The sequence below is a fragment of the Sparus aurata genome, chromosome 23 (genome assembly GCF_900880675.1).
Source record: "Sparus aurata chromosome 23, fSpaAur1.1, whole genome shotgun sequence".
Lineage (NCBI taxonomy): Eukaryota > Metazoa > Chordata > Actinopteri > Spariformes > Sparidae > Sparus > Sparus aurata.
The window spans coordinates 26222936-26236688 of NC_044209.1; the positions used below are offsets into that span (position 1 = coordinate 26222936).

General features: G+C 47.2%; 1 protein-coding gene across 7 annotated transcripts in view; it reads right to left on the reverse strand.

Annotated features, from left to right (window-relative positions):
* The window catches only part of sdk2a (sidekick cell adhesion molecule 2a), a 105860-nt gene extending 92524 nt beyond the window's left edge, over window positions 1–13336 (reverse strand). For all 7 annotated transcript variants that reach the window (XM_030408512.1, XM_030408509.1, XM_030408514.1 and 4 more), the window contains exon 1: window positions 12469–13336. In XM_030408512.1, coding sequence (XP_030264372.1) covers window positions 12469–12625 — 157 coding nt within the window. In that variant the 5' untranslated portion in view covers window positions 12626–13336. The remainder of the gene's footprint in view (window positions 1–12468) is intronic.
* Between the last annotated feature and the right edge of the window lie 417 nt (window positions 13337–13753).

Genomic DNA, 13753 nt, shown 5'->3' on the forward strand with positions numbered 1-13753 from the left:
CACGGCGCCACACAAAAACACTCATCAGCGGTTTCCCCCTGGGGGGAACTCGGCAAAAATGCCATTGTACCAGCCTTTGAAATATGAAATCATTAATTTAAGTGAGAATTAATTACAACCTTTTTTCTTTTTTTTTTTCCTTTGACCCACCGCAATATTCCGCCTCATAACATCTTGGTGGCAGCCGGTTAATTGTGCAGAATAACTGGTGTGAACGTCGGCTGCTAATGAGAGCAATTAGCCGTCAGACTCACACGAGATTTAACTTCACCCACTCGCTCAAAGACGGCACGCTCTGCCTTGATTGGCTCGTATGTGTCACATAAAGCGCATGATGAACTGATTCTCGCACGAGAGTCAAGTCTTTGTCCACGACGGATATCTGGGAGAAAAAACCCACTCGTCTGCTGAGCCCCGATGTTGACACATAAAAATATAGTTTCCATAGAATCATTACGAATGTTTCTATCCACTTCCTCATGCACCATTTTGGGCACCGTGCCTTCCAGAGTAATGGAAGTGGGCCGCTTCTTGCCATGTTTTTTTCATGGCCATTGTTTCTGCTCCACCCCACTTTAAATCAAGAGCACAATGCATCCCCCCCCCTCCTCCTCCCCTAACACAACTACCCCACCGTACTTCACTCTGGACAACATTAATAAAACAAGCTTTCAATGATGCAGAGTGCAACGCCACATTGGGCTCTGAGCAGTGGTGTGATTAAAGCTTTTAAACACCACCACCCTTTGAGTTTGCATATGTCAGCTCTGCAGACGGTGTTCGTAAAAGGGCTGTTCTCTCCGTCGTTTACCTTGTCTCCTTGTCTCTTCTTTGCCGTTTCTCACTAATGCAGAGAGGGCACGAAAAGTGCACAGTCCACTTTAACATATATAGCAATAAAAGCTTCAACAATAAAATCAGAGCATCGAGTGCAGGCCCACAGAGGGAGATAATGACTCTGCTACAGTGATTGCATCCATTGTCCAGGGACGCACGTATACCTATTTTTGCACACCGTACAAAGCACCGTCCTCTCCGTTCCCCACTCTGTTCCTTTACCTACCTACGACGAGGGTCCAACAATCGGTACCCTGCAGTACTTTTACTTGGTTTCCCTATAATAACAAAAAATGTCCTTTCAGTTCAGTGAGAAATACGTCTCCAAATATGACCAGCAGTGCTTCAAAGGGGGAGGCTGTTCAAAGACCTGGCAGCAGCTGGAGAAGCTGCTTCTTTTACTCTGTGCTCTTTACTCAACGCGGGTACCTGGACTAAACTGAATGAACGTCACTTTCAGCACACTATTGATTCACGACTGACTCAGCACAGTATTGAACTATTGAGAAATTATAAATAACTGTCGGAAGGAGAGTAGCGAGTGTACTAGAGAGACGCCGTCTGCCTGATCCAAAGAAGAAGACACATCGGCACAGTGCTCGAGTGATGTAATATTTCTGAATATATGCAATTTGTTTACTCTTAATTTCATACTGAGGTTTCTTTCGTACAGGCTGTTTTAGAGTGCTAAAGTGCATGATGGTGAGGAATTTGGGACGCAGCCAGTGTCTGAGTTTTGGCTAAAGATGCCGAGAGAACGTCAACCGAGACAGTGGAAAAAAACCCAGGTATTGCCAAAAAGAACAAATCAATTGCATAAAGATGTTGTTGAAGATGTTGATGCTTCGTTGGAGTGTTCAGCTCTCCACGGATGAGTGCAGCGCTGGACTGCAGGCGTGCTAACGTCTAGCTTTCAGGCTAAACGCGCTACACGCTTCGGCTTTTACACATACAGTGTTTTAATTTTTAACAGGTGTTTCCTCAGGTGAGATATAGGGCTGAGTATTGTTAAAGAAAACCTTCTCTATCCCAATTTCGTTCTGTCCGTTTTAACAAAAGATGGCTTTACGCATAAACGTGGTCTGTGGATATGACCTAGCCAATCACCGACACTGTTAGATCTCGGCACAACAAGCATGCTGCGTGCTCATTGGCTCACTGACGCTGATAAGAGGAACAACATACGTATTATAATTTTGTATCGAATGACATGAACATTTCTCAACACTCGATTGGTTGATTTCGGTTCAATACCCAGCCCTAGCTGGATGTATTGCCCTGGTGAGGTTTCTCCCTTTGTTACTCGAAGTACCATAATGACTCAGTACTCTGCAGTTCTGTTGGTACCATAACCAGCACTGAGTTCTGCACCCCTCCTGAAGCTTTTCTCTTTTCATAGTCACAATATTCACTGTGAATTCATTTGAAAGACACCAGCAGATGAGCGTGACACGCGCTCAAAGAACACGTTTTTTGGATTGGTCATTCCTTCTCACAATTCCTTCTGTATAATCTAATGACGGCGACCCCTTGAGTGATTACTGTGGAATGGAAATAAAGCTTTTTAATTGAATTTCATGAAATTAAACATTGGCCTGAGCAACTTCATTAAACTGATATAATCCCACTGACTCCCCATTTCTTCTGTCCCCACGGGCGACGAACATGTCCAGCATTCCCTACAATAAGATATGTGCTCAAATATTCGCTCGCACTGAACAAGGAAGGCGCTCTTTGAAGGCCCCCTGCTTGCAAATTAAAACAGCTTGACCAGCAATTTGAGAAAAAGCTTTGAGGACGGTGAAAGAGACATTTTTTCGCCTGAAGCCTCTGCAGCAGCGACACAAGTCGGAGCGGCTGCAGGCGGACACGGTGCGTCCACGTGTAGAACCTGCTCACAGAGGGGGAACAACGGCGGACGTAATGCTCCGGCTTAAGTCAGGCATCACAAATCAGTTTTGAGCCATCATATGTACGTCACATGTGATGTAGATCCGATTTGGCTCGACTCTCTTGGGTAAAGCTTTGTGTCAGCCTTGAGTGTGTTCACATGTCGGCTGCAAGTCCGGAGTGGACACGGGGGGCCGACACCGTCAGAGGGCGTCCTGCAGCCGCACAGTACCAACGGCCCCAACAGGGGATGCTGGGGCGCGTTTGTTGAGGTATGTCTCTCCGGCTCCGAGACAAGAGGAGACAGTCGCGGAGGCTTCTGAGACATGACAGTCCCCTGCAGAATTAAACAGGCTGCGTCTGGAGCCCCAGTGACAGGAAATCTCACTCAGATCACAAAAGGCAGCGCTGATTGCATTTGACATGTGCATCCTCTTCCCTCAGATGCAATGTCTTTGTTTTGTCTGGATCACTTCTGTGTGGGCATCCGTATTGTTGTGTAGCCTGCACGCGTGTGTTTGTGTGTGCGTGACAGAGCCGGGGTGCCTTTCCACACGCAGCCTACTTCTATTCTAAAATGGAAAACGGTGACCTTTTTTCCACACACTGCCTGTCTGCGAGGGTCTAAAAAAAAAAAAAAGGGTGATTCCAAATTAAACAATTAGACTCGGGGGAGGATAACCAGAGATGGGTTGTGTCTAACAGGCCGAGCACGCCGCGGGAATACGGGGTGAATGTATAAAAAGGCTGGCAGTGGGAGAAGTGGAAGGGTTACTGTTTGGGCTCAAACTGGGCACACTAATCCCTTTGATCCCCCCATTTTACTGTCAGCTGTTTCCTAGCTACCGTCGGATCTGCACAGAATTTAGGATTTGTGCTACTGTACACCACAGCAATCTCTACCCCACTGATGCAGCGCTCTCCTTTATTTCCTCCATCAATACCCCCCCCCCCCCCCCTTACCCCACAACCATTCCCTCCTCTCGATGTCCACAGCAATATTCATTTCTCTTTCTGTTTCCCCCCCTATCTCCGTCACCTCGCCGCACTTGGCAGTGACGGCGCCGTGGCACGGAGACAGGTTAAATTGGAAAGTATTTGTGCACAGAGGACCATCGGAGCATGACGCTTCACAGCGAAAAAAAAAAAAAAGCTGATTCTGATTTTGTCTATTCACACGGGACGCCATGGCTGTGCCCCACTTTCATTAGTTGTGCCGGAAAAAAAAAACAGCGCTCAAACACTGGCCTGGTCTTTTGAGAAAGCTCCATTTACCCATAATGAAACAATCTGCGCGCGTGTGTGCAGATGCAAGCGTTGGAGGAGGACACTGTGTTCGCGTATTAGCGTACACGCACGCCTTTTTTGCCGCTGTGCATGTTTGTGCATCTGCTAACACGCATTAGAGCAATAAAAGGCACTCTTATTAGATTCCTCTTCCAAGCTGCCTTTGAAATTAAAATAAATAGGCATCTGTATGTGCACAGGATCTCTTTTGTCCTTGTCAGTATCGGTTGCCGTGTGCATTGGCCTCACACACTTCCCCGCTTAACCTCCGAGGGGCTCTCTCCCAAACTCATACTAAATCATTCCAGGCAGAAACACATGACGGACTCGATTTGCGTATTGGCAGATTCATGCCTCATTGTTAAACACTGGCTCCATTGCACTGCGCCTATTAATCCTGTAGGCATGTGGAAGCAGAGAGAACGGGAGAAAAAAAAAAGTTTCTCAAATTGCTGATTTCAGTGGGAGCCGCCGCGCTGTACTGTACACTTATCACTGAAGCAGCCAAGCCCTCGGATCACCCCTATATTTTCTGGAGCTTTTGTTCATTGTGCATGTTTCCATTAAGTACTTTAAATGTTACCAATCCATTCTTCCCTTAGCATATAAATGAAAATGTAATGCTCCATTACATTATCGCCATAATGACAATGGACATTCTCGGTGGGGAGAACTATGGTCAAATGTGTCGCCACTCACGGTGGTTCTCAAGATATTGAGTTATATACTAGAAGTGTGCTTTTCTTTTTTCCTTCGCTGGTGAAACTACTGTACTTTTCAGCAAGAGAGAGACAACTTTTCAACTTTTCCTCACCCCTGGCGTTTCCCTGTGGTGATACTGTTGCTGCCGCTGCCTCAAAGGAAAGAAACGCAGCTACAACATTGGATCCAGTCCAAAGCAAAAGAGAACTGTAAGAATCCCACTTTGACCCAGAAAGCTATGAAAAGGCTGAAGGAAACACCTGGTCGTATAAAAAAAGAAGGCTGATTTAGTAGAAAGAACGCTGGATTTGAACCGTCTCATGTTCCGGTGATCGGGGGAAACACATATCAACACCGGAGCGCTGTCCATTGAGTGAAAGCTCGTCCACTCACTCTTGTTTTCCCTCGTCACTTCTTTACCGCCTCCATCAACGCGGCCCTTTCACTAAATAGCACAGTAAAAGCAAGACTTATAGGGAACCAGTCTATAAGCTGAAAGCTAGAGTTGAAGTTAAAGCAAAAAAAAGTGCTCTATTCCAAGTTTACAGTTGATTATTTTGGCAATCTCAACCAGGCATATTTCCCCCGTCACCCAACAAATACACAAAGGACAAATGTAAGTTTTCCGACATGTGTTTGAGCTTGTATATGAGTTGCTTACCGTTTAATGATACGAGCTACTTTTGCAGCAGAAAATCTGTGAGGCTGAACTGCCGAGAAGCAGCGGGGTCCTGTTCCTGGGCTAATTAATTCCCAGGTATCAGATGGGCACAAAGACTTAATCACTGACACCTGATCAAGCATCTCCGGCTGTGTTAGAGGTATTTCTGCTACGGTATAACTCGCAAAACAACCCTAATAACGCGTCACGTCAGTGTACAATCGTTTTCACTTTTCATGAGCGTTGTTCTTTTGAAACGTTTCAACTCTGCATATTTTTTTGTGTCTCAACATCATTGCTAATGAGGGAAACATCAGCCATTCTGAGGCTTAAATAATGGTTTGAAACTGTGACGGATAAAGAAAACAGTTTGTTTTTTAAGGTCTGCAAACATCTCCCTACATGCAATCTGCCGTAGGAGACAAAAGCCATCAGTGTTGGACGCAGCCTTTGTCTGCGCTTTCACTCGAGGTTGAATCCCGCCATATGCTTTCAGTCTCGCACCTGAAGCGCTTTCGCGGCTTCTGCTGAGGGGCCACGGAACGGGGATCCAGATGTGTCATGAGCCGTAGAGCAGAAGCCCACAGTGCTGCTGTCAGCTCCCATCATCGCCACTCTTCTTAACTGACACTCTCCTGATGTTAGAGGCAAGGACAGTGATCAAAGATGTGTGTACATTAAAGTGCTGCCAGGCTACGTTGACAACTGGCTCCAGTCTTCCATGTGTACCAGGCATTCCTTATCAGCGAACACAAAAGCGCTACTGCATGAGACTGCTGGTAAGAATTTCTTTAGATTTATCTCGGTCGATGTCTGTGCACGCTCCACGCTTTAACATCCACGCTGACATCCCTTGGTATCTCTGTTGTGAGCCATTTGTTTGCAGTGGAGGTGGAGCACTGTCAGAATGTGACAGGAGTGGGGAGGGCCTCGTGTTGAGCTCCATCTCGGGGAGGAGGAGGAGGAAGGCAGGTGCTGGGAAACCAAAGTGATACCAAAACATGATATAGAATCCCATGTGGCCCAAAAAAAACGGGACAATGGGGAGTGAGAGTCAGCTCTGGTCCTAATCAATACTGAGCACAAGGCATTGAGATGCAGCTTGAGGCATTTCGCCAGGCCCCCTAGTGAGACTGGCAGGCGAGCTGCCAAGCACAGCCTGAGCAGAGCAGCAAACTCAGCCCTGCAGATGGAGAGCATGGAGGCTCCTTCTATCCAGACGAGACCCTGCCCGTGGACAGAAAGTATGCCATGGATCGAAATAGTTTCACCAGTCACCCGGCCGGCGGACCCATGACCCTACCTCTTAATACAGCGCTTGTGCAAATAAAGCTCTCATCAAACAGCTAAAGATCACCAGCTAGAGGAAGCAGCTTTTGATATTCAAACAAGCAGACTGGATATTTGTTCCTATCTTCCCCCGGTTTGGGGAGGCTTGCTGTTCATCCGACTCTCTTAAATTTCCTCTTCCATGTTTCCGTATTGAGCGAAGCAGCAATATTGGCGTGTCTATCACCATCATCACTTCCTGCGGGGAACCTTGCTGCTGGCGGTAGAGCAACATAACCAAGTGTTGTGATTGGCCCGGTCGACGAATGGAAGCAGAATGTGAATTCGTTCGTGCGAATGTACAAAGAAAAATGGATTGGTACAACCAGTTGTTTTTACTAGGAGAGGGAGGAAAAACATGAGCCCACCACCTCCCACCACCCCCCACCAACCCCCACCGCGTCTCCTCCGATTCTCTATTTCTTTGCCTCTTTTGCCATTTTATTCACAACACAAGAATACACTCACCAGTCCCCAGGAGGGGCAAGCTGAATGAGAGCAGAGATTCAGTGTGCACATTATGCTGTAAAAAAGCATTGTTTCTCACCACAGTTTTCCTTGACTTGCTTTGTGTTGTTTAAATGTTTACATGGAACAGCTCGGGGGCTTGAAGACAGATGTATGGTCCAAGAATACCGCCTCAGTACAATCCTTCTTTTTCCCTGGATGAAAGTAATGACACCATTTTGAATGCTTTTCAAATCGCTTCTTAGAATAAACGCTTTGATGAAGCAGCGTGCACAACATCCTTGCTCCTTTGTCAAAATGATACTAGACAAATTAAACGAATAGAGCCACTTCAAATCCCACTCCATAGCCAAGGTCAATCCCTCTTTCAGTTTCTGTCCCAGCTCCAGGCCCGTTCCGAGACATCTCTTTTTTGTTCTTGATAGTAGATGAGGCTGCCTCCTGGTCTTGTGTCAGATTGATTAGACTTTTAGCCGGGAGAATTAATGTGTGGAGAATTCATCTGTTTTCCCCCACAGCGCTTCTCCCCTCCGTCCCATCAGTACACATGGAGACATGAAACAACAAAACTACTCCCAGCTACGTGATTACATTGGCCTCGAAAGATGGACTTGCCTTTCACAGAGATATTGGTACCAACGATATATGTGCCAAAACGAAAAATGAATTTCAACAGAAACAATGCCGAAAAAGATGCTTGGGGTAAGTTATGATTACTAAATTCTCAGGGAAGTTGTTTCAGCGCACTGATGTCATTTTAAACTGTAAAGTCATTACATAAATATCTTAGTCAGGCGTGTTTGATAACAACATCTGAGGGGATCGTTGAAAATGAAATGGCGAAAGGATTTTGTCATAGAGAGGCCTCCAAAGTCGCAAGATCCAGATCTGATCGAGCATCTATCGGACCAGAAAGAGCCCGATCCTTTGGGGTCCCATCGGACTCTTACTGGTTGAGGCACCAGGGCGTATGCGACCCATCCTCTGAGTCCTGATGGTTGTGAGATGGAGCCTCCGAGTTGGGTCTTGTTTTGGCACGTCCCAAGGATGCTCAATCAGTTTGGGTTCTGGAAACCTGGAATGCCGGGTCGACAGCTTGAGGTCTTTGTCACCTTCCTCAAGCTCTTCCTGAGCAGCTCTTGCAGTGGAGCAGAGCACACGGTCTTGCTTGGGGAACGCAATTGCCTTGAAGGACTGTACTTGGTCTGCAATGTTGTTGGTTTGGTGGCGCATCTCAAGGACACAAGGTTTCCTTAGACCTGTTAGTCCTTTAAATGCTGTTGCTGATCTGTGTTTTTCTACCACTTAGCATCACCGTCACCCCCCAATAATCCAGTATTGTCTGACTCATGTTGCTATAAAACACCGAAAAAACCCAAACTCTATGTTTCACCCAGTGTCTGTGTAGCAGCACAAAATCACCCACCTAACAAGATTTTGCAGGGGGAAGCTTTTGCCTCGCCCCAGCTGGTGCGTCATACCACGTATTCCCCAGGTTATCATTAAAAAGATCGAGGTTTGGGTTGTTGTGTGCCTTCTTTAGCTGTTAAAATGTTAAACACCAACCCACAACATGGCAAAAAGTACTTAAGACTAGAGCAGCCAAGCTAAACTCCCGCATAGTAAGTAATAATCTCCGCCAGTTTCCTTAATATGGCAGCATGACAGACACATGGTGGGAGATAGGACTCTTTGCCCCATGCAAATAGCCATTACCATAGCCCTTTGGGCAAATGGCAATTACTGGGCAAGGGGTGAATGCCAAAACCCTGCGGTACAAGTTAATTTGATTACATTTCCATTATGAACTATAAACACAGTTTTGCTGCTCGACTGAGCCAATTAAAGGCCTCCCGAAGCTCAAAGCTTTGACGGTGCAGCCGCCCCTATTGTTCCTCAACAATAACGTGGATCAAAATCATTTGTCACCCTTAAACAGGTTTGACGCTCTTGTATTTTCTGCCGTTTCTGAAACATTACAATTAAATTTTTTTGGAATACCTATCAGGCTTTTTTTCGTTCATTTATTTGTAATGCTGCTGCCAGTGAACACAGGCCTCTTCTTTTTCCCCCCCCCAATTCTGCTGTGATATGTTCCATCTTGGTGAATAAAGCATCCTGTGGCAACATGAATAAACATGTGTAGACAGCATTTGGCAGCCGGAGTAAAAAGCAGCCAAGCAGCCAGACATGGGAGGCAGCAGGCACTGAAGACTCACAAGTAGTCTGATTTGGAAGTCAGGCTGCCACCGCGTTTCACCTGAGGCTGTGCAAGCCACTAGCTGGTCGTTCTGGGCGCGAGCCACGTTGTGAAGAAAACAAGCATATAGTCCAAATTTCCGTAGACATCTGTTAGCTCTCTGGAGCAGGAAACATGTTTAATTAACTACATTTCACCGAATGGGGGGGATACATTATGTCATAAATATACAGTGTGTGTAATTATGGTATGGAAGCTGAGGAGTTACAGTGTTCCCACGTCACTGTGCCACATATGGGACTCGAGACGTGATCAGAGAGCTTTAAGTTTGTGAAGAAATGCAATGATTTCGTCATTAAAGGGCTCAGGATTTAAGATCATGTCTAAAATCAGACGCCTGAGGCCAAACAGCACCAGTGTGAGTATGTGGGTCTACTTTTGTGGAGCTACATAGAAAAGAGATTAAGCCTCCTATTATTTGTGATAGAGTGTTGTACGTGTGGGCGCATACAGTCGGGTTCGTCATCACTCTTCGTTGGAACTAGGAGATGCCTTTGATTCTATTAAAGCTGTATTATATTTCTCTTGATGGAGTTGTGTAATCTTGTACACATTGATTTTTCTATCATCCTGTGGATGTGTTTGCATGCGTGCGCGTAAGCGTTAGCGTGTCGCGGATGTAGATGAATTATGATCCGGTGCCCGCATTAGAGCAGAGAGTTTTAATCACACGAGGATTCGGAGTGTTTTAAACAAATGGTTTTTTTTTTTGTAAGCATGGTGGATTATCATAAGATTTAAAGATTTGGAAATGGCTGACAGCTGTCAAGCTGCATAATAACGTACGTCCAGAAAATTATAGCAGCTGCCGCTTGGCAGGATGTCAATGCTGCTATCTAGATTAAGGCTCAATAGACAGGAGCATACAGTAAGCACCAGCACACACACACACACTCATAGATACACACTCACACGGGTAGCTTTCAGAATCAGAGTCCTTGAGGAGACACACAGAGCACTGAGGGGAGCAGAAACACAAAACCTCACATCTATTTACTTGGTATTTCGATGAGGGGGTCTAAATGCATCTTAAAAAGGCCTGCTGAGAGCAGCCCGTGGCAGCGGAGACATTCCCCCGTGGACTCTATCAGGTATCCTCTTGTGCGCCTGAGCAGCCAGCAGCACTAAACGCAGCAGGAGCCTCAGTAGGAACCTGCTGAAAAACAAGTACATGCCACCTCCTGTTCCACGGGGGCCTCCTGCCCTACCTGCGCCTCCACGTCGCCTAATTTATGACATCCTCAGAGGTCCTCGGCTCTCTGGGAGCGACTGCATCACCTCTTACTTTATGCACAGGCACAGCTGCAGTGCCAGTCATTTGCAAACACAGATGCCCCATGAGGAAGAGATCTGCTTCCTACTTCAGAAGAACAAGCCCTCTCTGGTCCGCGAGAGGACCCCCGCAAAGACCGCTACTGCGTCTTCACTAAAGGACCTAAAGCAGCGATTGTGTGCCATAGAGGAGGTCCTTCTCAATTGAAAGAACAGGCAGACAGAGGAGTGAATCTCTCACCAATGCTAATGCGCAGCCGGGGAACATTCAAGGGGCCTGAATACCAACTGCGAGGATGAGAAAGAGGTCTGTTTGGGGAAGAAAGGTAAAGCCCTGTGAAGTAGCCTTGAAGCGCTCAACAGATCCTCACAGACTCCAGGCATGTTAGCTCGAGAAAAAAAAGCACGGTAATAACAGCTCGAGGAACTGTGCCCTGCATAATAAGACACGCCTGAGACTCTTTTCAGATAAGGTTGGGAGCACTTTAGAGCAAGGCGACCTGTTCAAAGACAAACAAGCAAAGGGATTATGCTGCTTTTAGCACTTTGGAGCGCTGAGCATTGTGATTAGAAGATGGAGAGTGCAGAGAAGCCACTTCACATATGGATCAACCTCCAATACGCCACTTTCATTTTCTCCTTGGGGACCTTTTGAAGTAAATGCCTCAAGGATTTGTACGTCAAGCGTGCGTCTTTCTTTTCTTCGCCTCGGTAATGAAAACACTGACCCTGTGGTCGGATTGCCGAAACACAGGGTTAGGCGTCGTTTACGGCGGGTACGCATCGGGAAATTCACAGCCCAGCGAGCCCACACCACATACTTTGTCCTTTATCTACTTACCTTCAGTTCTGTGACAACTGGCAGTTTTTCCAATTATGGAATCTGGAGGCAGGGAGGGCCTGCTCTCGCCGGCTTTGTGTCTTCTTCTACCATCTTACTGTATATCTCATTACCTCCTCGTGGTCAGCGGGTCGCCGTCCGCTGAGACATGACGCGTGACGTGTCCTACCCATTCCGTATGATTAGCATGGATGACATCTCTGCGTGTCTCTGACTGTGCCGGATGTCAGCGGCACATACATGTTGTGATTAATTCACTCTGTGGCGCGCTGATTACTTTCACACAGCCTGTGAGCAACAGAGCAAAAGTGGACATTAGGAGAAATGTAATGCAGCCCTTCGAATAATGGCTCTGCCTCATTGTCCCGCAGTCACATTCACACAAGTTAATGACAAGGTCTGCCAGGCTATTAAGGTGGCCTATAGGCAGGAGGGCTGGCTCAATCTACAAGCAGGGAATCAATTTATTCTGAGGGTTTTTTCAGCCAGGGCCACTCGTCTTTTTACCACTTCTCACTGGAGAGCAGGGACGTTTTTACAGCTCGTGGAGACCCTTAAAAAAATAATTATTAACCCTGAGCCCTTTGTGTAAAAACGTTATGATCAATAAAACAGCAAATCACACAGGCTCATTCAAAACCGGCCAACATTTGTCACCATACATGAGTGTCCAGCTTTTTTCACGGAATTCTGTGTGTGGAGAGAGAATGTGTTGGAGGTGACACACACACACACACAGATTCAATCTCGGTCTTAGTGTCGGGCTTTGTGCCATAACCGCTCCAAGTTTCACTACAGGAGCATTTGTCCTTCTCGGAAACAGTTCTTGTTCTCAGTCAGGGACTTCTTTTCTCGTGCGCTCCCAACAGAAGCAGAGGAGGGAAAAAAAAAAAAAATCATTCTCTGAGTTGCGCATCTTACCTTGAGCCCGAGCGCTGAGGATACAAGTCGCCGACAGCAGAATCCAACAGGAGACCCACACCTGTCCGACCTGTCCGGTCCGTCCGGCTGTAACCACGGTCCGCGGCGGTACCGTCGAGCCCCCGGTGCGCCTCCCGCGTCTCCGCGCTGGGAACATGTTGCTCGGTGGACACTCTCCACACTCCCCGGGAAGAGTCCTGGCGTGCTGCTGCTGCTGCTCCTGCTGCTCCTGTGCGTCAGACTGCTCCTCACTGGTGATGAGGGTGAGTGACTGGAGGTGGAGGTGGTGGTGGTGGTAAGGGGGGTTGGGTTGGGGTGGGGGGGGATCGTGGAGAGAGCTCGGCTCCGTCAGAGAGCACCGGGCATGCAGACAGGCACGCGGTAGTGTGAGCCCGTGGACAAGTCCCGCGCGAGCGAGGCGGAGTCAGTCCAATTGAATTTGCTCGGCTGTCAAGTGCGCGAGACGGAATATTGACATCATCTCCTCATAACCTCTGAGCGCGTGACGGAGAGGAAATACTAAAAAAAAAAAAAAATAAGGGAAAAAAAGGGGAGGAGGATGAGTCTGACAAGTTCTCGAGGAGACGATCCAACACTTCTCTAAATGCCTTCACATTCAAACTGCCCTTGAGCAAGGCACTTTCAAGCAGACCCGTCTCATCGCCCGCGCGCACCTCCAGCTCCCAGGTGTTGAGCCTGCTCCTCCTCCTCACAGGTCAGGAGGACTTCAGTGTGTCTAATCCTCCTCCGCTGGGCTGCAGACGTCTCACCACGCGTCACATTCACAGTTTTCCCTCTTTCTCTTTCTTTTCTCCATGAGCTGACCATCACACGGGCTGGAGCTGTGCGCACAACCCCGAGCCAGGCACCAGCCAAGGACCGAGTGCTCTGTACGCTACTGCCACCACGCGGCCGGAAGTGGTACTAAACACCCCCCCCCCCCCCCCCCCCCCCCCTTTTTTTTGGAAAGATTTGATTGATCAGTGTCACATTAAAAACCAAGAAGCTTTGCTTCAAAGCCACCTGATGACAAGCAAATGTCTCCAAAAGAGCTGTTTTTGGACGTCTTGCTGGCAGGATGAGGCGTTAACTGGGTCACAGACTGAGTATTAAATGTTGCTCTGCATTTTAAAGGAGCAGTATGTAGTTTTTTTTTGGGGGGGGGGGGGGCATTTTAACCAGAAGAGAAAGATCTTAATTGGATGAAATAAAGATAAACTCTCTTGAGAATAAACCAAATAAACAAGCTGATCTTAAAGAACAACGCAGTTTTACTTTGTTTACA